Source organism: Muscardinus avellanarius (genome assembly GCF_963383645.1).
Source record: "Muscardinus avellanarius genome assembly, chromosome: 18".
Classification (NCBI taxonomy): domain Eukaryota; kingdom Metazoa; phylum Chordata; class Mammalia; order Rodentia; family Gliridae; genus Muscardinus; species Muscardinus avellanarius.
In genome coordinates, this window is record NC_137804.1 from 37,550,674 (window position 1) to 37,573,265 (window position 22,592).

Consider the following 22,592-nt stretch of genomic DNA (forward strand, 5'->3'; position numbering starts at 1 on the left):
AAAGCCAGCCGCAGCAATTAAGTGAGGCTCTCTCAGCAATTTGGTGAGATACTGTTTTTAAATAGAAAAATAAAAATGGGCTGGGTGTGCATCTCAGAGTAGAATGCTCCTGGGTTCAATCCCAGCACCACAGAAATAAATAAATAAATAAATAAATAAATAAATAAATAAATAAAGTCATTCTGTAGTGGGGCTTCCTTTCCTGGCCTTTTATTTTTATTTTTTGGTGGTACTAGGGGTGGAACCCATGGGCCTCATCTACCTCCCGGCTATACCCTTAGACTTTTTTTTTTTTTTTTGCAGTACTGGGGATGAAACCCTGGGGCATTCTACCTCTGAGTCACAGCCCCAGCCCTACTCTTTTCAATTCTTTATTTTGAAACAGGGTCTCACTGAATCACAAAGGACCTAAGTAGCTGAGGCTGTCTGCAAACAGCGATCCTCCTTTCTCAGCCTCTCAAATGCTGGGATTACAAGCATGCGCCACCAGGCCCGGCTACTCCCAGACATATTTTATACTTTATTTGGAAACAAGAGTCTCACTAAGTTGCTGAGAGCCTCACTAAGTAGCTGAGGCTGGCTTCGAACCTGTGCAATCCTCCTGTCTCAGCCTCCCAAGCGCGGGGATTACAAGCGTGCGCCACCACACCCGGCTCCCTGCCCTGTTTTTTATTCTTTATTTTGAAAGAGGGTCTCACTAAGTTATGGAGTGCCTCACTAAGTAGCTGAGGCTGTCTGCAAACCAGAATCCTCCTCTGGGATTACGAACCAGAATCCTCCTCTGGGATTACGAGCGTGCCACCACACCCGGCTTTTATTCTTTATTTTGAAAGAGGGTCTCACTAAGTTGCAGAGGGCCTCACTAAGTACCTGATGCTGGCCATAAACCTGAAATCCTTCCTGTATCAGCCTCTCAAGTACTGAGACTAGAAGTGTGCACCACCATGCCTGGCTCTGCCTCAGCAATTTGGCAAGACCTTGTTTCAAAATGAAAATAAAGCTAGGCGTGGTGGCGCACGCTTGTAATCCCTGCACTTGGGAGGCTGAGACAGGAGGATCACGCAGGTTCGAAGTCAGCCTCAGCTACATAGTGAGGCTCTCAGCAACTTAGTGAGACCCTGTTTCCAAATAAAATATAAAATGGGTCTGGGAGTATAGCCCAGAGGTAGAAAGCCTCTGGGTTCCACCCCCAGTACCACAAAAAAAAAAAAAGAAAGAAAAAAAGAAAGAAAATGAAAATAAAAGGAGCCGGGTGTGGTGGTGCACGCTTGTAATCCCAGCATTTGGGAGGCTGAGACCAGAGGATCGCAGTTCGCGGACAGCCTCAGCTACTTAGTGAGGCCCTCTGCAACTCAGTGAGACCCTGTTTCAAAATAAAGAATAAAAAAATAGGGCAGGGGCTGTAGCTCGGAGGTCAAATGCCCCTGGGTTCCATCCCCAGATACACACACACAAAAAAAATAAAAATAAAAAGAGAGAGAGAAAAGAAAAAAAAAGGAAAATAAAAGGGACTGGGGTGGTAGCCTGGAGGCAGAATGCCCTGTGCACAGACACAATTCTCATGGGCTGAGCACTACTGTTCATTCACATCTGAGTAAGAATTCAAGGTGGGTGTGGTGGAGCACGCTGGTAATCCCAGCATTTAGGAGGCTGAAATAGGAGGACAGCCTCAGCTATTTAGTGAGGCTCTTTGCAACTCAATGAAACCCTGTTTCAAAATAAAGAATAAAAAATAGGGCTGGGGGTGAAGCTCGAAGAATGCCCCTGATTCCACCCTTAGTACCGCAAAAGAAAAAAGAAAAAAGAATCTGAGCGAGGCCTTCCTTAAAAGCAATGACAGGGTCCCTGGCCTACCTTCTATCCCTCACTTTGGTGCACAGATTTCAACCAGGGCAGATTTAATACCTTTATTCTTCATCTCAAATATAAAATCAGGCTCTCCCTAAGCAGCACATTAACTCCAGAAAGAGAATCAAGGATAAGAATCACCTTGCTAAAAAGACTAGACTGCTATCTGTCACACACGCTTGCCATGCTCCCAATCTGGGGGAGCAAAGGGCAGAGGTCATGACCGCAAGGCCCTCAACCAACTGGCAGGACCTGATGCTAGGTGCCACATGAGCTGGAAGGACCCAGGATGGATGGAGCCCTGTCTGGCCGGGCAGGTGGCAGGATCCTGAGGTCCATCAGTGCTTGTCAGTAGGGCGGAGGTTCAGAGATGCCAAGCGTCCCAGGGGTCCACGGCGACCATTGGTGGCCAGCCGCTGCTGTGCCAGGAACGACTGGGCGTGGGCCGGCGCCCGCTCCTCCCCAGCTCGCTGCTGCAGGGCCATGCCCTAGAGGGAGGGGTGTGGCCAGGTGAGGTCAGGTACCAGGACCCCGCCCCATTCCGTACCCATGGAAACGGAGCACTCACCATGTTATACCAGGCACTGATGAGCAGCTTCTCCTCCTGCTCCCGCTGACTGCGATTCTTCTCAAAGTCCATCTGCCAGGGAAGCAGGCGTTAGGGGCCCAGGCGTGCAAGAGGAAGTGCAAAGGGACAAGGTACCCACCTCCAGGTGCCGAATTCGCACGTCCCGCTCCCGGAGCTGAGTCCTCAGGGCATGGAGCTCTGGCGGTGCCCCTCCAGGTGGCCTCTGCTTGGGTTCTAAGGTCTGCATGATCTAGAGGTTGGGAAATCACAGGCTGACCTTGGGCTTGCAGTCCTCCTTTGATGCACTGGGTACATTTTTGTGTGTGTGTAATATTGGGAATTTAACCCGGAGATGTTCTACCTCTGAGCTACACCCCTGGCCCTGTTTGTTTATTTATTATTTATTTATTTATTTATTTATTTATTTATTTATTTATTTATTGTGGTACTGGGGATTGAGCCCAGAAGCATTCTACCTCTGGCCTACACCTCCAGCCCTATTTTTTTTTTTTTTTTAATAGGGCCTCATTAAGTTGCTGAGGTTGGACTCAAACCTGCAATCCTCTGGTCTCTACCTCCCAAGTACTGGGATTACATTATAGGCATGTGCACCCTGGCTTTTATTTTGAAACAATGTCTAAAATGCTGAGAGTCATACATGTGTAAGAGTCCCACGCTTGTAATCCCAGTGCTTGGAAGGCCGCACTGGCTTAAGAGACCCTGTTTCTTTCTTTCTTTTTTTCTTTTTTTTTTTTTTTGATGGTAATGGGGGTGGAACCCAGAGGCTTTCTACCACCGGGCTATATTCCCAGACCTATTTTATATTTTATTTGGAAACAGGGTCTCACTAAGTTGCTGAGAGCCTCACTAAGTAGCTGGGGCTGGCTTCGAACCTGTGTGCGATCCTCCTGTCTCAGCCTCTAAAGTGCTGGGATTACAAGGGTGCGCCACCACGCCCAGCGAGACCCTGTTTCTAAATAAAAGTATAAAATAGGTCTGGGAGTGTAGCCCGGAGGTAGAAGGGTTTCCAGGAACCCCAGTACCACCAAAATAAATAATTCAATCAATCAATCAATAAATAAATAAATAAATTGCTTAGAGTCTGAGTTGATGAGGCCGGCCTTGAACTTGCAATCCTCCTGTCTAAGCCTCCCAAGTACTGGGATTACAGTTGTGTCACCCCAGCCCAGCTGGGGTACATTAAATGCAACTGCCCTTAACCGCAGTGCAGAAACATACAGAAGTCTGGTCTGTGGGGTGAGATGGGTGTGGGCGGCAGAGACATGAAAACTGGCAGGAAGTGAGTCCATGGGAGGTGCAGGACCCATGGGGCTTGGGGCTAAGGCACGAGGACACGGTGTCCTCCCCGTGCTCCTGTGTCCTCCCTTGACACCGCATCCTCACCGTGCGTGCTTTGTCCACGTAGCGGCGGTACCGCTCCTCCATGGCCCGCAGGTCTGCGTCCTTCCTCTGCAGGCTGTCCTGCAGCTCTTCAATGCGCCGGGCTGCTGAGAGGACAAGCGGCTGCTCAGATCTGCACCACGCTCTAGGCTCCCGCAGCCCTGGCCGAGGGCCCCTGCTTACTGCTGCTGTCGGCGGGCGGCTCCAGTTCCTCCATGTACTCTCGCTTCCGCTGCAGCTCCAGATCGGCTTCATGCAGCTTCTGCCTGTGGACAGGGATGGACGGCAGTGGGCTGACCTCCAGGCCGCCTGCTCTTTCTCTATTGCTTGCTCTGCTGGGGTGGGACTCAGGGCCTTGGCCACGCTAGGCAAATGCTAACAGCCGAGCCACATCTCTTTTTCCCCAGTGGTGGGCTCAGCCCTTCTCAGTTGGCCAGAGGGCCCTTGCATGGCTGCCTGCTGCCCCGCCAGCCCCAGGGCTGTGTGCCTCGCCCGGGCCCACGGGTGCTCAGACAGCAGCTCCCAGTCTGCGCAGCCTTGGCCGGGTCCTGTACCCCAGCTCCCCTCTGTGCACTCCCCCACCCTACAGCCCCCATGTTGGTCTGGCCGCCACTACCCCTCCCCAGCTTCTTCAATCCTCAGCCCTTTTCCTTTTCCACCCAGCTGCCAGTGATTTTTTTCCTAAAAGAGATTTCATGTAAAACAAAAAAAAGTTACAGACTACAAAAAAGTTGTTTCTAACCCAGTGCAGTAATGCACAACTGTTTTCCCAGCTGCTTGGAAGGCTGAGGCAGGAGGTTTGCAAGTTCATATCCTGCTCTGGGATTTAGCCAGACCCAGTGTTTAAAATACCAAGGAAAGTCGGGCATGGTGGCACACCATGTAATTCCAGTACTTGAGGCTGAGACAGGAGGATCGCGGTTTGTGGCCAGCCTCAGCTACTTAGTGAGGCCCTCTGCAACTCAGTGAGACCCAGTTTCAAAATAAAGAATAAAAAATAGGGCAGGGAGTGTAGCTCGAATGTTGAATGCCCCTGGGTTCCATCCCCAGACACCCCCCCCCAAACACACACAAAATAAATAAGTAAAAATAAAAAATAGGGCTGGGGATGTAGCTTGGAGGTAGAATGCTCCTGGGTTCCATCCCCAGTACCACAATAAATAAATAAATAAATAAATAAATAAATAAATAAATAAATAAAAGACTAGTTGGGCATGGTGGTGCACGCTTGTAATTCTAGCATTCGGGAGGCTGAGACTGGAGGTTCGTGGTTCACGGATAGCCTTAGCTACTAAGTGACGCATTCCGCAACCTAGTGAGACCCTGTTTCAAAATAAAGAATAAAAAAATAGGGCAGGGGGGGTGTAACTCAGAGGTCGAATATCCCTGGGTTCCATCCCCAGACCCACAAAAAATAAGTAAAGAAAGAAAGAAAGAAAGAAACTAAAAACATAGGACTGGGGGTGTAGCTCAGAAGTAGAATGACACTGGGTTCCATCCCTGGTACCGCAAAAAAAAAAAAAAAAAAAAGAAAAAATAGGGCTGGAAGACAGGCTTGATGGGGCATGGTTGTAATCCCAGCATTTGGGAAGCTGAGACAAGAGGATCACGATTCAAAGAAAGCCTCAACTACTTAGTGAGGCCCTCTGCAACTCAGTGAGACCCTGTTTCAAAAAATAAAGAGTAAGCCGGGCGTGGTGGCGCACGCTTGTAATCCCCATGCTTGGGAGGCAGAGACAGGAGGATCACGCAGGTTCGAAGCCAGCCGCGCGCGCTGGCTTAGGAGACCCTGTTTCCAAACAAAAATGTAAAAGTAGGTCTGGGAATGTAGCCCGGAGGTAGAAGGGCTTCCAGGAACCCCAGTACCACCAAAAAAATAAAATAAAATAAAGAGTAAGACGGGCGTGGTGGCACATGCTTGTAATCCCCACGCTTGGGAGGCTGAGACAGGAGGATCGCGCAGGTTCAAAGCCAGCCTCAGCTACTTAGTGAGGCTCTCAGCAACTTAGTGAAACCCTGTTTCCAAATAAAATAGAAAATAGGTCTGGGAGTATAGCCTGGAGGTAGAAAGCCTCTGGGTTCCACCCCCAGTACCACCAAAAAAATAAAAATAAATAAATAAATAAAGAGTAAAAAATAGGGCTGGGGGTGTAGCTCAAAGGTAGAATGCCCCTGGGTTCCAACCCCAGTAACACACACACACACACACACACACACACACACCACCACCACCACCACCACCACAAAAAAGAAGTAACTATGACTTTATCGCACTATCTGGCTGAAAGGTCCTTTATGGCTACCCATTCTGCCTCCCCTCCATAGTCCATTCTCCTTCCCTGGGTTTATAAGATCATACTGACCTGAGTCCTTTTTTTTTTTTGGCTATAAGGGATTGAACCTAGAGGCATCCTGCTTCTAGGCTATATCCTCATATATCCTCAGCTGTATTTTGTTTTGAAACTGGGTTTCACTAAGCTGCTGAAGGTTTTGCTAAATTGCTGAGGGTGGCCTCGAACCTGTGGTTCTTCTGTCTCAGCCTCCCCGAGTTCATTCTTTCTGTCAGCTCATTAGCTTCCTCACTAAGCAACTTCCATGTGACACCGAGTTAGCCCCCCCCCCCCCCAGCCTTTGCTCTGGCTTTTCGGGCCCCCGGGCGTGCCCTCCCTCTGACACTTACAGATGTTCCTCCAGCTTCCTCTTTAGCAGCGTGGGCTGGGGAAGAAAAGGTAGTGTATGAGCAGAAGGCCCAGAGGTCTGAACCCCTTCCCAGGGCACGGGTGGGGTGCCTCCCTGGGCCCGCAGTACTCACAATGGCCTAACCCGGGCATCGGATAGCAGGGAGAGAGGAGCGGAGGGTTACTGGGGGAGCAGTGTCGAGAATGGGGACAGGCAGGGAGGAGGTGGGCACTCACGTCGTCGGTCTTGCCCCCCTGCTCCTGCAGAGCTTTCTGCAGGTCCTCCACCTGGGCCCGTAGCTCCAACAGCTGCTGCTGGTTCAGCCTACAAGTTGGGCGCAGCTCAGTGCGGGGCCCGCTCTCCGGCCTCCAGCAGGCCAGGTCCCCCTGCCCCTTACTCACCGCTGCTCGGTCTCCAGCCCGTGGCGCGCGCGGTTGGCCTCCTCCAGGTGGCGCTGCAGCTCCTCCTGCCGCTCGCGGTCGGCGGCCTCCTGCAGGCACAGCCGCTTGTTCTCCAGCTGAAGCCGCAGGAGCGTCTCCCTGCGGACCCAGAGGTGAGCTGGGCTGGGGAACCCTCTTTACTCAAGCCAGCTGAGCCTTCAGGGCGGCCCGGCAGGTGGACGGGATAGGTTCTCCAACCCGCTAGGGCTCAGGCTCTGGGGGCGAGGCCAGGGACGGCGAGCTAAGGAGACTGAAATGGGCGGGACCGTAAGCTGCTGGAGCCGCAGGGGAGAGTCAGAACGCGGGATCCGGGTGTGGGAAGAGGAAGAGCTATCTCTGGGAGGGCTAGTCAATCCTGGAAGGCGCTGGTGATGGAATTTAGCAAATGTACTAAAGAGGACACAACTGGTCCTGGGGTGGACCAAAGAGGGGATAGAGCGTAGGATTTTTGCATGTGAGGTGGAGCAAGGTAGGATGGATCATCTAATTTGTGTATTGAGGATGAGTCCTGGAGAAGCAAAGTCACCAAGGAGAGCTAGAGCCTGGACCAGGTTAGAACGGAATTAGGGGTGGGAGGGCCTAGGAGCCCTGGAAGTCTACACCAAGCAACCAAGGCTAGTAAGAGGTGGGCGCTAGGAGTGCGGCTGAAAGCTGGCCCTGCAGAGCTGGGCGGGATACCTGAGCTCCTCAGGCAGAATCTCCGCTGCTAAGTTTTCCAGGCCCGGTGGGGTGGGATCCAGCGAGGGGTCTGCAGAATGCGAGAGAAGCCTTCAGGTCCTCTTTCCAAGGAGCATCTTTGGGGGCTCAAGTTCCACCCCAGGACACCCCTCCCTGGTGCCCGTGGACCTCCAGCTCACCCGCCTGGGACAAGCCCCGGGGCTGCAGCTGGGCGCAGCGCAGCTCCTCGTTGGCCTCTCGCAGGGAGTCCCTCTCCGCCAACAGCCGCTGCAGGGACAGGAAGCGAGATGCCGCACTAGGTGTCGTTGGGCCACCTGGGAAATGGGCTCTCCTGGGTACGCAGGGCTGGGCTTGGGCCGGGGACTTCAGCCTTACCTCCTTCTCCTTTGTCACAGATTCATACTTTTCCTCCAGGTTGCGACACTCAAACTGCCATTTCTCGGCCTTCAAGGCCTCCTCCTGCCGCTGGCCCTGCAGTTCCTGCACCTGAACGGAGGGGAGGGCTGAGGACTGAGGAATGGAAGGAGGGCAGCGACTGAGGAGGCCAAAGGGGTCCACCATAGCCGGGCGTGGTGGCGCACGCTTGTAATCCCCGCGCTTGGGAGGCGGAGACAGGAGGATCGTGAAGGTTCGAAGCCAGCCTCAGCTACTGAGTGAGGCTCTCAGCAACTTAGTGAGACCCTGTTTCCAAAAAAGTATAAAATAGGTCTGGGAGTATAGCCCGGAGGTAGAAATCCTCTGGGTTCCACCCCCAGTACCACCAAAACAAAAAACAAAACAAAAAGAAAAAACAGAGGGGTCCACCACCAAGAACTTGGACAGGTGGCTGCAAGAAGCGGGGCTTATAACCCAGATACGGGAATCTGGCCCGGGAGGAGGTGGGCCAAAGGGCGTGGCCTACATCTAAGCGAATGAGGGGCTCAGAGGCGCTGGGAACCCGCCAAACCCGGGGACGCATGGCTGAGGGCGGAGTCACTCCGAGGGCAGGCTCCCCAGGCCCCGCCCTCGCCCCACCTCACCTGCCTCCGCTGCACCTCGAGCTGGGCCCGCAGCGAGCCCGCCCGGCGCAGTTCATCCTCCAGCTGCCTCGTGCGCTCCGCGTGGCCCGCGTTGCATTCCTCCAGCTGCCGCACCTGCCGGCGCAGCTCCCTCAGCTCGCCCAGGCGGCGCCGACAGCTGTTCAGGGTGGCCTCCAGCTGCCCAGCGCGCTCCGAGGACTGCCTGAGGGAGGGGATGAGGAGCGGGACAGTCCGTGGTCAGCCGGAATATTTAGGAGAAGGCTGTCCGCCTGCAGAATACTGGTTCAAAGCCTCATCCGAATACTTAGGAGGCTGAGACAGTAGGAGGGAAGGTTCGAGATCAGTTTTAACAATAGAGGGAAACTCTCAGCAAGCAACCTAGCAAGACCCTGTTTCATTAAAAAAAATAAAATAAAATTAGTTGGGCTTGCTGTAGCTCAGAGTTAGAATGCCCCTCGAAGCCAGGCGTGGTGATGTACACTTGTAATCCCAGCATTCGGGAGGCTGAGAAAAGAGGATCCCGATTCGCGGCAAGCCTCAGCTATTTAGTGAGGCTCTTTGCAACTCAGTGAGACCCTGTTTCAAAATAAAGAATAAGCCGGAAGCCGGGCGTGGTGGCGCACGCTTGCGCTTCGGAGGCGGAGACAGGAGGAACGCGCTGGTTCAGGGCCAGCCTCTCTGGTTTAAGAGACCCTGTTTCCAAATAAAAAAAATATAAAAAATAGGTCTGGGAGTGTAGCCCGGAGGTAGAAGAGCTTCCAGGAACCCCAGTACCACCAAAAACAAACAAACAAACAAACAAACAAACAAACAAACAAACGAATAAGCCAGGCTGGTGGCACACGCTTATAATCCCAGCATTCGAGGGTCTAAAACGAGAATCACGGTTCGCAGACAGCCTCAGCTACTTAGAGAGGCCCTTTGCAACTCAGTGAGACTCTCTTTCAAAATTAAAAAGACTATGGCCAGGCGTGGTGGCGCAGGCTTGTAATTTCAACTTTTGGAAGGCTGAGTGAGACCAGAGGATTGTGATTTGCGGACAGCCTCAGCTACTTAGTGAAGCCCTCTGCAACTTAGTGAGACCCTCTTCCAAAAATAAAGAATAAAAAGTAGGGGGTGTAGCTTGGAGGTCCCATGCCTCTGCGTTCCATCCTCAGACACACACACACACACACACACACACACACACACACACACACAAATTAATACATAAAAAAATAAAAAGAGTAAACAATAGGGCTGGGGGTGTAGCTCAGAGGCACAGTGGCCCTGGGTTCCATCCCCAGTGCTGCAAAAAAATAAAAATAAATCACACTTGTAATCCCAGTACTTGGGAGGCTGTGATAGGAGGATCGGAGTTCATGGACAGCCTCAGCTACTTAGGCCCTCCACAATTTAGTGAGACCCTGTTTCACAATAAAGAATAAAAAATAGGGCTGGAGGTGTCGCTCAGAGGTAGAATGCCCTGGGCTCAATCACCAGCACCACCCACATGAAAAAGAATAAAAAAAAATAAGGCTGGGGTTGTAGCTCAGAGGTAGAATGCCCCTGGGTTCAATTTCCAGTAACACACACACACACACACACACACACACACACACACACACACACACACAGAATGCCCCTTGATTCAATCTCCAGTACCACAACACACACACACACACACACACACACACACAGAATATGGGTCAGCCAGGGCCTGGCACTGTTGGGAGTCATTAGGGAACTAGTCCAGGATTATAATTGGGGGGATCCCCAGGGATGGAATCGTGGGAACACAGAAAGGTGCAGTTATGAGGGACCTAGAGAGGACTGAGGATACTTCAAGGACACCTTGAGGTCATAGAGGAGCCATGGGGCAAGAGCACTGTAGAGTTCCTAGAAGTGCAGTGGAGGAGCTGGGTGTGGTAGCCCAGGCTTATAATCCCAGTCAGTAGTTGGGAGGCTGAGACAGGAGGATCACGCGGGTTCAAAGCCAGCCTCAGCTACTTAGTGAGGCTCTCAGCAACTTAGTGAGACCCTGTTTCCAAATAAAATATAAAAAATAGGTCTGGGAGTGTAATGTGGAGGTAGAAAGCCCCTGGGTTCCATCCTCAGTACCACATACAAAAATAAATAAATAAATAAATAAATAAATAAATAATATGCAGGGTGTGGCAACACACACTGTAATCCTAGTACTTGGGAGGCTGAGGCAGGAGGATCACACAGGTCTGAAGCCAGGCTCAACTAGTTATTGAGGCCCTGTTTCAATATAAAGAATAAAAAAAGGAAGCCAGGCATAGTGGCGCATGCTTGTAATCCCAGCATTCGAAAGCTGAGGCAGAAGGACTGAGTATCACAGACAGCCTCAGCTACTTAGCGAGGCCCTTGGCAACTCAGTGAGACCCTGTTTCAAAAAATAAAGAGCCGGGCGTGGTGGCACACACTTGTAATCCCCGCGCTTGGGAGGCAGAGACAGGAGGATCACGCAGGTTCGAAGCCAGCCTCGCATGCTGGCTTAGGAGACCCTGTTTCCAAATAAAAATGTAAAAATAGGTCTGGGAGTGTAGCCCGGAGATAGAAGGGCTTCCAGGAACCCCAGTACCACCAAAAAATAAAATAAAATAAATAAATAAAGAGACAAAAATAGGGCTGGGGTGTAGCTTGGAGGTAGAATGCCCCTGTGTCCCATGGCCAGTACCCCCCCATCCACATACAAAGAGCTGGTGTAGTTCAGAGGTAGAATGCCCCTAGGTTCAATCCCCAGTATTAAAAAAAAAAAATAGAGTGCCAGGCATGGTGTTGCATACTTGCAATCCTAGTACTTGGCATGCTGAGACAGGAGAATTACAGGTTTGAAGGCAGCCTTGGCAACTTAGCGAAACTCTGTTTTTTTGTTTGTTTGTTTGTTGTTGTTTTTGGTGGTACTGGGGTTCCTGGAAGCCCTTCTACCTCTGGGCTTCACTCCCAGACCTGTATTTTTTTTATATTTTTGAAACAGGGTCTCTTAGGCCAGCGCAACTGGCTTCGAACCCGCGCGATCCTCCTTTCTCTGCCTCCCAAGCGCAGGGATTACAAGCGTGCGCCACCATGCCCGGCATAGAAACTCTGTTTTATTTTACTTATTTATTTATTTTTAGCGAGTCTGGGGATGGAACCCAGGGGCTTATAGAAACTCTGTTTTAAAATAAGAATAAGCCGGGCGTGGTGGCGCATGCTTGTAATCCCAGCATTCGGGAGGCTGAGACCTGGAGGATCACGGTTCGCGGACAGCCTCAGCTACTTAGTGAGGCCCTCTGCAACTCAGTGAGACCCGGTTTCAAAATAAAGAATAAAAAATAGGGCATGGGGTGTAGCTCAGAGGTCAAATGCCCCTGGGTTCCATCCCCAGACCCGCAAAAATAAATAAAATAAAATAAAATAAGAATAAAATAGGGCTGGAGGTGCAGCTCGGAGGTAGAATGCCCCTGGCTTTGATCCCTAGTACCACAAAACACACATGCACACACACACACACACACACACGCACACACGCGCACACACATGTCACAAAAGGGCTATAAAGCGGAGTCCTGGAGGGTATAGTGGGATCCAGGGGCATGATGGGGCCCAAATGGTGCAGCAGAATCTAGAGAATATTGGGGTCTAGAGATAGTAGCAGGAAGGGTCCTGTGTCTGTTGAGGTCTGTAGAGTCTGGGGAGCATGATTTGGGATATGGGGACACTGTGGGATCCCGGTGAATTCCATAATTTGGGATACAGGGCCACTGTGGATCCGGAGAGTTTAATGGGGTCCGGGAGTTGTGGTGGGGGTTCAGGAGAGTGCAGCTCAGTGTGGGTGGTACTGGGGGGTTCGGGGTGGCACCGTGGGGTCCAGTGTGGGGGTATTTGGGGTTACAGAGGTGCTGTGGCATTCGTCAGTGGCATGCGGTGGCACCCAGGGGCCACCACTCACCGCAGCTCGTCCATCTCGTCCTTCAGAGCCTGTGCCTCCTGGGCCAGGCTGGTCAGCGCCTGGTTCCGCTGCTGCAGATCCGCGACCTCCCGCTCCAGCTCCGCACAGCGCAGCCGCTCGTCCTCACGGCCACTCTCCAGCCTGTGTGGGTAGGCAAAGTCATGTGAGGGGCTGCCCTGGCACCCCAGCCCCGGGCCTGCCTGGCGCCCACAGCGACCGCACCTGAAGTTCTCTTCCTGCAGCTGTTCAAGCTGGGACTGCAGCAAGAGCAGCTTCTTAGCGGTGAGGCCCGGGGCGCCCTCGGCCTCCGGCCGGCCTGCCAGCTCCCGCAGCGAGGTATTCTCCTGCGCCAGGCTCTGCTTCTCCTCTGACAGGAGCACCAGCTGCGGGGAGGGCAGGTGGTGAGCTGGGGCTTGGACAGGGCAACCCTGCCCAGCGGCCCTCAGCTCAGCCCACCTGCCGCTCCAGGTCCAAGCAGCGCTGCCTTAGCTCGTCTCCCTCCTCTGCCTCCTCGCTCAGGAAATAGTACCTGCGAGACTGAGATAGGCAAAGGGGGCGGGGGCGGGGGGCTGAGGATTCAGCACCAAGGGAAGAGGGCTGGGATGTCTACAAGCCCCGGGACCCAAGAGAGTACGGGGGTCCCAGGGAATTGGGAGAAGAGTGACTTGGGAACCCAGGGAACTGCCAAGGTAATAGGCGAGGACCCTGAAGGATTGGGGGTGAGTTGGGGGCCCCTCCACCTTGGACAGTCCTGAGAACCAGTAGTGGGGTCTGGACCTTTAGCAAGATTCCTCAGACTCACCTGTGTATCAAAGCTGCCATAGGTCTCCGGGGACAGTGAGTTGGAGGTGTCTTTGGTCATGAGCTGGGGATGGGGGAGACAGGGCTCTCTGAGGTCGACCTCAAGGCTGAAACCCTCTCCTCTCCCCGTCCTATGGGTGGCCAGTTCTGCCCAATAACTCCAGCCACAGACCACCTTCCCACATCTGGCACAGAGGGACACCAGGTCTGTTTACTTATTAATCTATTTATGTATTTACTTATTTACTTATTTACTTATTTATTTGCTGTATTGGAGTTCGAACACAGGGTCATTCTACCTCTGAGCTATATCCCCAGCTCTATTCTTTTTTTTTTTTCTTTTTGCAGGTCTGGGGATGGAACCCAAGGGCATTCTACCTCCAAGCTACAACCCCAGCCCTATTTCTTATCTTTATTTTGAAACAGGGTCTAAGTTGCAAAGGGCTTCACTAAGTAGCTAAGGCTGTTCGGGGCTCAGCCTCCTGAATGCTGGGATTACAAGTGTTTGCCACCATGCCTGGCCTTCCCCAGTCCTCTTTTATTTTTATTATTTATTTATTTGTTCATTCATTCATTCATTGTGGTACTATTCCTAGTACCACAATGAATAGAACCCAGGGATGTTCTACCTCCGACCACACCTCAGAATTACTTTATTTATTTTGGTAGTACTGGGAATTGAACCCAGGGGCATTCTACCTTCAAGTTACTCTCAGCCTATTTTTATTCTTTCTTTAGGTACTGGGGATGGAACCCAGGGGCACTGTAGCTGAGGCTGGCTGTGATTCTACAATCCTCCTGTCTCAGCCTCCCAAATGCTGGGATTACAAGCGTGTGCCACCATGTCCGACCTAAAAGCCAATTTAAAGGTGCAAACATCACAGTCTACTAGTGGCTTTTTTTCCCCTTTTCCTCTGAAAATAAAACAGAAGAGGTCCCTGTGTGTTACTTCACCCTCACTCCTCTGCACCCCCCTGAGACAGGAGGATCGCCTTTGCAACTCAATGAGACCCTGTTTCAAAATAAAAAGAATAAGCCGGGCGTGGTGGCGCACACTTGTAATCCCAGTGCTTGGGAGACTGAGACAGGAGGATTGCACAGGTTTGAAGCCAGCCTCAACTACTTAGTGAGGCTCTCAGCAACTTAGTGAGATCCTGTTTACAAATAAAGTATAAAATAGGTCTGGGAGTATAGCCCGGAGGTAGAAAAGCCCCTGGGTTCCACCCCCAGTACCACCAAAATATAAAAAGAATAAAAAAGTAGGGCTGAGGGTGTAGCTTGGAGGTAGAATGCCCCTGAGTTCCATCCCCAGTACAGAAAGAAAGAAAGAAAGAAAGAAAGAGAGAGAGAGAGAGAGAGAGAGAGAGAGAGAGAGAGGGCTAAGGGTATAACTTAGAGGTAGACTGTCCCTTGGTGCAATCCCCAGTACCAAAAAAGAAAAAAAAAATAGTGTTTCACTAACTTGCAGAGGGCCCCAAAGTTGCTGAGGCTGGCAGCAAACCTACTAGCCTCCTGTTTCAGCCTTCCAAGTACTGGGATTACAAGTGTATGTCACCATGCCCTATTATTTATTTATTTTATTTAATTTTTCCAGTGCCAGAGAGGAACCCAGGGGCATTCTACCTCCAAGCTATACCTCAGTCCTATTTTTTATTCTTTACTTTGAAACAGGGCCTCACTAAGTTGCAAAGAGCCTCACTAAGTAGCTGAGGCTGGCCACAAGTACACCACATACCTGGCTCCCGCCCCCCCCCCCCCCCCCCGCCTTTGGTACTAGGGACTGAACCCAGGGGCATTCTACCTCCGAGCTACACCCCCAGTCCTATTTTTTATTCTTTATTTTTTGAAACAGAGTCTCACTAAGTTGCAGAAGGCCTCACTAAGTAACTGAAAGGCTGTTCACAACCCTGTGACCCTTCTGTCTCAGCCTCCCATGTATTGGGATTACATGTGTGTACCACTGCACCCAACCCATTTATTTATTTATTTTGAAACAGAGTCTTACTAAGTTATGGGGAGCCTAAGTTGTTGAGGCTAGCTGAAAACCTTGTAGTCTCCTAAGTACTGGTATTACAGGCATGGGCTACCACGCCCATCTCCTTTTATTTTAATGGTACTGGGAATTGAACCCAGAGGCATTCTACCTCCCCGCTACAGCACCAGCCCTATTTTTTACTCTTGCCCTAGCTCTTTTAAAAATTAATTTATTGAGCCAATGTGGTGCATGCTTGTAATCCCAGACCTGGGAGGCTGAGATAGGAAGACCACAGATTCACTGCCAGACTCAGCTACTTAGTGAGGCCCTTTGCAACGTAGTGAGACCTGTTTCAAAATAAAAAATAACAAATGGGGCTTGGGGTTAGCTCAAGGTAGAATACCCCTGGGTTGCATCCCCAGTACTAAAAAAAAAAATTATTTTGTGGCACTGAGGATTGAACCCCTGAGCTACACCCCTTAATTACTTATTTTGTGTGCATGTGTGGTGCTGGGGTTGAACCCAGGGATATTCTACCTCTGAGCTACACTTCTGGCCCTATTTTATTCTTGTATTTTGAAACAGGGTCTCACTAAGTTGCAGAGGGCCTCACTAAGATGCTGAGTATGTCCTCAAATCTGTGATCCTCCCATCTCGGCCTCCAAGCACACACCACCACACCTGGCTTTCTTTTTATTTTGAAATAGGGTCTAAAGCTGGATATTGTGGCATATTCCTAGAGACTAGACAGGAGGATTGCAGGTTCCAGGCCAGCCTCAGCAACTTAGTGAGACCCTGTTTCAAAATAAAACATGCCGGGCGTGGTGGCATAGCTTGTAATCCCCGCGCTTGGGAGGCTGAGACAGGAAGATAGCGCAGGTTTGAAGCCAGCCTCAGCTACTTAGTGAGGCTCTCAGCAACTTAGTGAGACCCTGTTTCCAAATAAAATATAAAATGGGTCTGGGAGTATAGCCTGGAGGTAGAAAACCTCTAGGTTCCACTCCCAGTACCACCAAAAAGAAAAAGAAAAAGAAAAAATAAAGTAGGGCTAGGGGCCAGGCGTGGTGGTGCATGCCTGTAATCCCAGAATTTGGGAGGCTAAGACAGGAGGATTGCAGGTTCAAGGACAGCCTCAGTAAGTGGTGAGATTCTCATCAGCCTAGTAAGACCCTGTTTCAAAAATAAAAATAAAATAGGGCTAGTAGTGTTGCTTAGAGGTTGAATGCCCCTGAGTTCAATACTCAGCACCAAAAAAAATAAATAAATAAAATAAAATAGTGCTAGGGATATAGCTCAGAGGTAGAATGTCCCTGGGTTCAATCCCTGGTATGAGAGAAAGGAAGGAAGGAAGGAAGGAAGGGAGGGAGGGAGGGAAGGGAAAAGAAAAGAAAGCAAAAGAAAAAAAACAATGTCTCTCATGTTGATGATCATCTCACTACTTGCTGGGGCTGACCTAAACCTGAGATTCTCCTGTCTCAGCCTCCCAAACACTGGGATTACAAATATGCACCACCATGCCCAGTTTAGTTTTTATTTTGAAACAGAATCTCATTAAGTTGCTGAGGTTGGTCTCAAACCTGCAATCCTCCTATCTCAGCCTCCCAAATACTGGGATTTTTGGTGTACGCCATCACACACAGCTAAGCCAGATTTTTTTGTTTGTTTGTTTGTTTGTTTCTGGGGATGGAACCCAGGGTCATTCGACCTCCGAGCTACACCCCTGCCCTATTTTTTATTCTTTATTTTGAAACAGGGTCTCACTAAGTTGCAGAGGGCCTCACTAAGTAGTAGCTGAGGCTGTCTGCGAACCGCGATCCTCCAGTCTCAGCCTCCCGAATGCTGGGATTACAAGCATGCGCCACCACGCCCGGCTTTTTTTGTGGTACTGGGGATAGCACCCAGAGACTTTCTACCTCTGGGCTACATTCCCCGACCTATTTTTATATTTTATTAGAAACAGAGTCTCATTAAGTTGCTGAGAGCCTCAATAAGTAGCTGAGGCTGGCTTTGAAACTGCGCAATCCTCCTGTCTCAGCCTCCCAAGTACTGGGATTACAAACATGCGCCCCCACGCCCCACTAAACCAGATATTTTGAGCCCGCAGGATTGTAACTTAGAGCTGCCAGGTGCTGGCAGACACATGAGACAGAGATGTCCAGCCAGCTGACTTCCAGGCAGAGCCCAGACCTAAACAGATGCCCCTGCCCTGGAAATATCCCCTCCCCTGACACTCCCTGATAGAGCCCACCACCCACCTCCTGGATGGCTTCCATCACTACATGCTGAACGGATTCCTCCAGCGTCATGATTCTCTGGATGTGCTCTGAGGATCAAGGTAGGAGTGACTGAGACCCAGGGGTAAGTTGGAGAGGAAAGAGCATTTCCTCAGGCCGTCCCCAGTACCCCTTAGCCTTCCCCATACCTTGCTTTTTCTCACAACTGATGGCACAGCCCAGCACCAACTGAAGGAGTTTGCCCAGCTCTGCAGGGTCTGAGAACTCGCCAATGAGGCTCACGTCTGGGATGTGCTGCTCCAACACAGGATGCCCCAGGACCTGAGAACGAGGGAAGGGAGGGGGGAAAGGGGTGTTAGGGGCTTATGGGATCTCCCCCTTCTCCACACCCCAACATCGCTTTTCAGTTACTCACGTCCTGGGAGTATTCCTCCAGGCTCTGTAGGATCTTCTCCAGATTGCTGACCTGGGGAAGGTGAAGAGATTATGTTCAGGGCTCCAGAGCCTGCCCACTCTCTGCTCCTCATCCTGTTCGGGCTCATCCTTTTTTTTGTTTTGTTTTGTACTGGGGATTGAACCAGGACTTTCTACCTCTGAACTACACCCCCCAGACACACACACACACACACACACACACACACACACACACACACACACACACGCTTTGTTTTTTCCCACTGCTGGGGATGGAACCCAGGACCGGGTGCATGCCAGGCAAGTGCTCTACCCCAGCCCTTTATCTTCCACTCTTTCTGCTACACTTATTCCTCTCCAAACAGCCAGAGGGAGCTTTGTAAAGGCCAAACCAGGTTGCCTCCTTCCTCTGCTAATGCCCTCCCCAGACTTTCCACAGCACTTAAAATAGACTCTACACAGTCTTCCATGGCCTGCCAGGCTGCTGACCTCACCTCCTGCAGTCCCTGCCCTCTGCTCTTGGTTCTGGCCTCCCCATCATGCTGTGATCACACGCAGCTCACTCCCAGATCAGGGGCTTTGCATCTATTGTTCCCTGTGTCTAGAATACCATTCCTCCAAATCTCACACGGGATCAGCTCACCTCAAACCTGTTGCTTTCTCTCATGGCTACTTTTTGTCATAATATATATATATATATATATATATATATATATTTATATTCAGCAGTTAATTTTTTTTTTTTTTTTTTTGCGGGTCTGGAAATGGAACCCAGGGGCATTCGACCTCCGAGCTACACCTCCTGCCCTATTTTTTATTCTTTATTTTTTATTTTTTATTTTTTTTGCCGAGCTACACCTCCTGCCCTATTTTTTATTCTTTATTTATTTTTTTTTTTTTTTGCAGGTCTGGGGATGGAACCCAGGGGCATTTGACCTCTGAGCTACACCCCCTGCCCAATTTTTTATTCTTTATTTTGAAACCAGGTCTCACTGAGTTGCGGAGGGCCTAAGTAGCTGAGGCTGTCCGCGAACCGCGATCCTTCGGTCTCAGCCTCCCGAATGCTGGGATTACAAGTGTGTGCCACCACGCCCGGCTAGCAGTTAATTTTTTAGGGGGGAGATACTGGGATTGAACCCAGGGGCAGTCTACCTCCAAGCTATATCTCCAGCCCTATTTTATTTTTGTTTTTATTTATTTTTTTAGTGGTACTGGGGATTGAACCCAGGGGCATTCTACCTCTAAGCTACGCCCTCAACTCTATTTGTGTGTGTGTGTGTGTGTGTGTGTGTGTGTGTGTGTACCCCTGGGGATGGAACCCAGGGGCATTCGACCTCCAAGCTACCCCCCCCTGCCCTATTTTTTTCTTTTTTATTCTTTATTTTGAAACAGGGTCTCACTAAGTTGCGAAGGGCCTCACTAAGTAGCTGAGTCTCTCGGGTAACCACAATTCTCCTGTCTCAGCCTCCCAAATGCTGGGATTACAAGTGTGTACCAGCATGCCTGGCTTATTCTTTTCTTTTGAAACTGGGTCTCACTAAGTTGCAGAGGGCCTCACTATAAGTAGCTGTGGCTGGCAAAGAACCTGGGATCATCCTGCCTCAGCCTCTCAAGTACCGGGATTATAATCATGGGCCACCTCATCTGACTCTATTTTTATTTTGAAACAGAGTCTGTGTTAATGAGAGTCTTACTACTTGCTAAGGCTGTCATCCTTTGCCTCAGCCTCCCAAGTACTGGGATCACAAGCGTGCACCATCACGCCAAGCAAAATTTTTGTGTATGTGTTTGTCCACATCACTAGAATGTTGGCTCTGTGAAGTCAGGATTCTGTGTTATTCCTTGCTGAATGACCAACATGTGGGGTGCTCAATAGATGAACAAAAGAACAAATAACTGACCACCAGACATCTGTCCTTCCTCCTGGCCAGGCCCTTCTGAGCATCACCCGGGATGTATGCCTAGCCAGCCCTTCCCTGATCATCACTTCACCAGTCTGTCCCCTAGTTCAGAGTCCACCTGTCACCTTCAGCCTCCAGTTGGGACCTGGGTCCTCTGAGATGCCCTGGAGCCATGCTTCGTTGAACCAGGAGGAGTCTCTGGGGGCGAGAAGGTGTGATGAGCTAGCTGGGGGACCCTGTGGGGATCCTCCCCCACAGCCCCACTCACATCTGGTTCAGCACGTGGGCTATAGCGAGGCCATTGCTCAGTTCCTGGGAGCTGCCACAGGATGGAACTGGGAACGTCTGCAGCTGAGGGGGAAAGGAAAGGGAAATGGGGATATTCGGGGCGAGAACCGAGTCACTCTTCTTTTGCAGACTTTTCAGGCCAGCAGAAACCTCACGCGCTGCCAGCTCTACAAGGAGTGGCTTCTGCACACCTGGAATCGGAGGAGGCGTGGCCTCACTTCACCTCCGCCTAACAAAACCCGCGCGACGAGGTCAGGGAGGTGCCAAGAGTCACCTAGCCCCAGCAGGCACCACGTGACCAGCCAGCACACCTGCACCCTCTAGCCACAGAGAGGCGGGGCCTCACCTGTTCTTTCCACGTAGGCCTGCCACGTGACAGGGACGGGAGCTTAGGCCAGAGTCCAACGGCCCAGTTGGCCGACGACCCCTTCCCCCTTCCAGCCCAGGACAGAAGAGCTGACCGAGGCAGGGCCTCTGCCCGAGCAAGAGGAGCGGGCGCACACCTGTCCCCAACCCCGCCCCCCGACCTACCCAGGTGAGCAAAGACCCGCATAGCTCGGCCTTGTCCACGCTCATGGCTCCAGATCGGATTCGACCCGGGCCACAGAGCACCCGCGCGGCAGCCGCCTCGGAGTCCGCCACCAGCGAGCGCCCGCAGCCCTGACCTCCCGCTCGGCCTAGAGCGCCGCCCCGCCCCGCCCCGCCCCCTAGACACAGGCCCCGCCCCTGTCACGTGGTCGCTTCCAGATGCCCGCTCTTGTCTCCAGCCCCACCATCTTGGATCCGGGCAGGTTTCGGACTCCTGCTCTACCACTAGAGGTCAGTCTGGCCTAGCCTTGCGCTTTGGGAGGGTGTCGGTACCCCAGTTCTTTAGGGTGGGAAAAGTCCTCACGATTCTTCTGACGAGGAACTGCTCCACCCTGGTATACCGACATATTTACGTCCTTGTCTTGCAGTTGAAAGAACTTATTTAACCACATTATTATTATTATTATTATTATTATTATTATTATTATTATGTAGTACTGAGAATGGAACCCAGAGGCCTTCTACTTCCGCGCTACACCTATTTTATATTTTATTTGGAAACAGTCTAAGTTTCTGAGAGCTTCGAACCCGCGTGATCCTCCTGTTTCAGGCTGCCAGGTACTCGGATAACCACCTTACTATCAGAACCTTTAAATGTGCGGGGAGTGACAGGCGTGGTGGCACATGCTTGTAATTCCAGCTTTAGGGAGACTCCCGGTTCTCAGACAGCCTCAGCTTCTTAGTGAGGCTTTTTGCAACTCAGTGAGACCCTGTTTCAAAATAAAGAATTAAAAAAAATAGGTCTGGGGGTGTAGCTCGGAGGTAGAATGCCTCTGGGTTCCATCCTCAGTACTGCAAAAATAAGTAAATAAATAAATAAATGTGCGGGGAGGCGCGAGCCATAACACATTCTATGGGGAGTGGAGGATTCTAAAAGGGTCTTCCCTCTGGAAGTGACTCGGTAGTCCCTCACCAAGACTATGTGATCGCGAGTGTGGTCGAGGTCAGAAAGGTGAGCCAGACACGTAATCTGGGTGGTGGGCAGGCACTCGTGCCCAGCCTGGATCCTTTCTGCACTGGGCTCCCGCAGATGTCCCCCTACCTCAGAACCCAGGGCCCAGCCAAAGCAGCCTGTCGCCTGCCGGCCACCAGGGGGCACGCAGGCCGCGGGAACGCTACCTACCAGGAAAAGAGGGTCCGCCTACCCGGAGACCCTTTTGGGGCGTTGGAGAGAGCTCTAAGAAAAGCATAGCAACTTGTAGTTAACAATAAAATCGCAAGCCACCATTATAGAGTGCTTATTGTGTTCAGCCCCTGCGCTAATTTATTAAATACATAGACTGCGGAATGCCACCCCACGACCCTGGGCGTCAAGTGCTGTTTTAATTCCCGGTTTTGCAGACAAGAAAATAGTGGACCAGGCTGACCCGGCTTTGAGAGGAGAGGAAAAGCCCCGGCCTGCGCCCTTTTACCCCGGGGTCCCCAAGACAGCCCCTCCCCCGCAGGCAGGAGGGGTAATGTGCAGTAATTAGAGGTTATTAGCTGTACCCGGAGGGAGGGGCGGGCTCTGCTTTGGGGGCGGTCCCAGTCGGAGAGTGGAGCGTGGCATCTTCCCAGAGTCTGGCTTCAGGGACTGTGTCCTAGATCGGGGTGGGCCAGATGACATCTGACCCCACCTGCTTCACACAGCCACTACACCCCAAAACACTGGGCCACAGACGAGTCAGATGTGCATCCACACACGTGCGAGGGACTTGGAGGCTGGCCCGCCTCCCCACACAACCTCCTCTCGGTAGTCTTCCAGACTCCAGCCTGAGGAGGAGCGGAGGGGAGAAGGGGAAGAGGACGACGGTGGGTGTTTCTGGACTGGGCTGCCTCCCC

At 51.3% G+C, this 22,592-nt stretch overlaps 1 protein-coding gene across 7 annotated transcripts; it reads right to left on the reverse strand.

Annotated features, from left to right (window-relative positions):
- Positions 1-2,186: 2,186 nt before the first annotated feature.
- Positions 2,187-20,759, reverse strand: HOOK2 (hook microtubule tethering protein 2; the record flags this gene model as incomplete). Of its 7 annotated transcripts, none has more annotated exons than XM_080715206.1 (22): positions 2,187-2,336; positions 2,417-2,488; positions 2,556-2,666; positions 3,821-3,924; positions 4,001-4,083; positions 6,498-6,532; positions 6,733-6,820; positions 6,898-7,035; positions 7,615-7,684; positions 7,794-7,881; positions 7,990-8,100; positions 8,634-8,763; positions 12,571-12,711; positions 12,793-12,953; positions 13,027-13,107; positions 13,373-13,435; positions 17,602-17,669; positions 17,769-17,901; positions 17,996-18,046; positions 20,021-20,093; positions 20,164-20,246; positions 20,715-20,759. In XM_080715206.1, 22 exons carry the CDS (start codon positions 20,757-20,759, stop codon positions 2,187-2,189), a joined length of 2,079 nt encoding a protein of 692 aa, XP_080571332.1. The 7 variants fall into 7 exon arrangements, with proteins under 7 accessions (XP_080571332.1, XP_080571330.1, XP_080571328.1 ...); XM_080715204.1 differs by having other exon boundaries at positions 2,556-2,657; positions 3,821-3,921; positions 8,634-8,835; XM_080715202.1 differs by having other exon boundaries at positions 3,821-3,921; positions 8,634-8,835.
- Between the last annotated feature and the right edge of the window lie 1,833 nt (positions 20,760-22,592).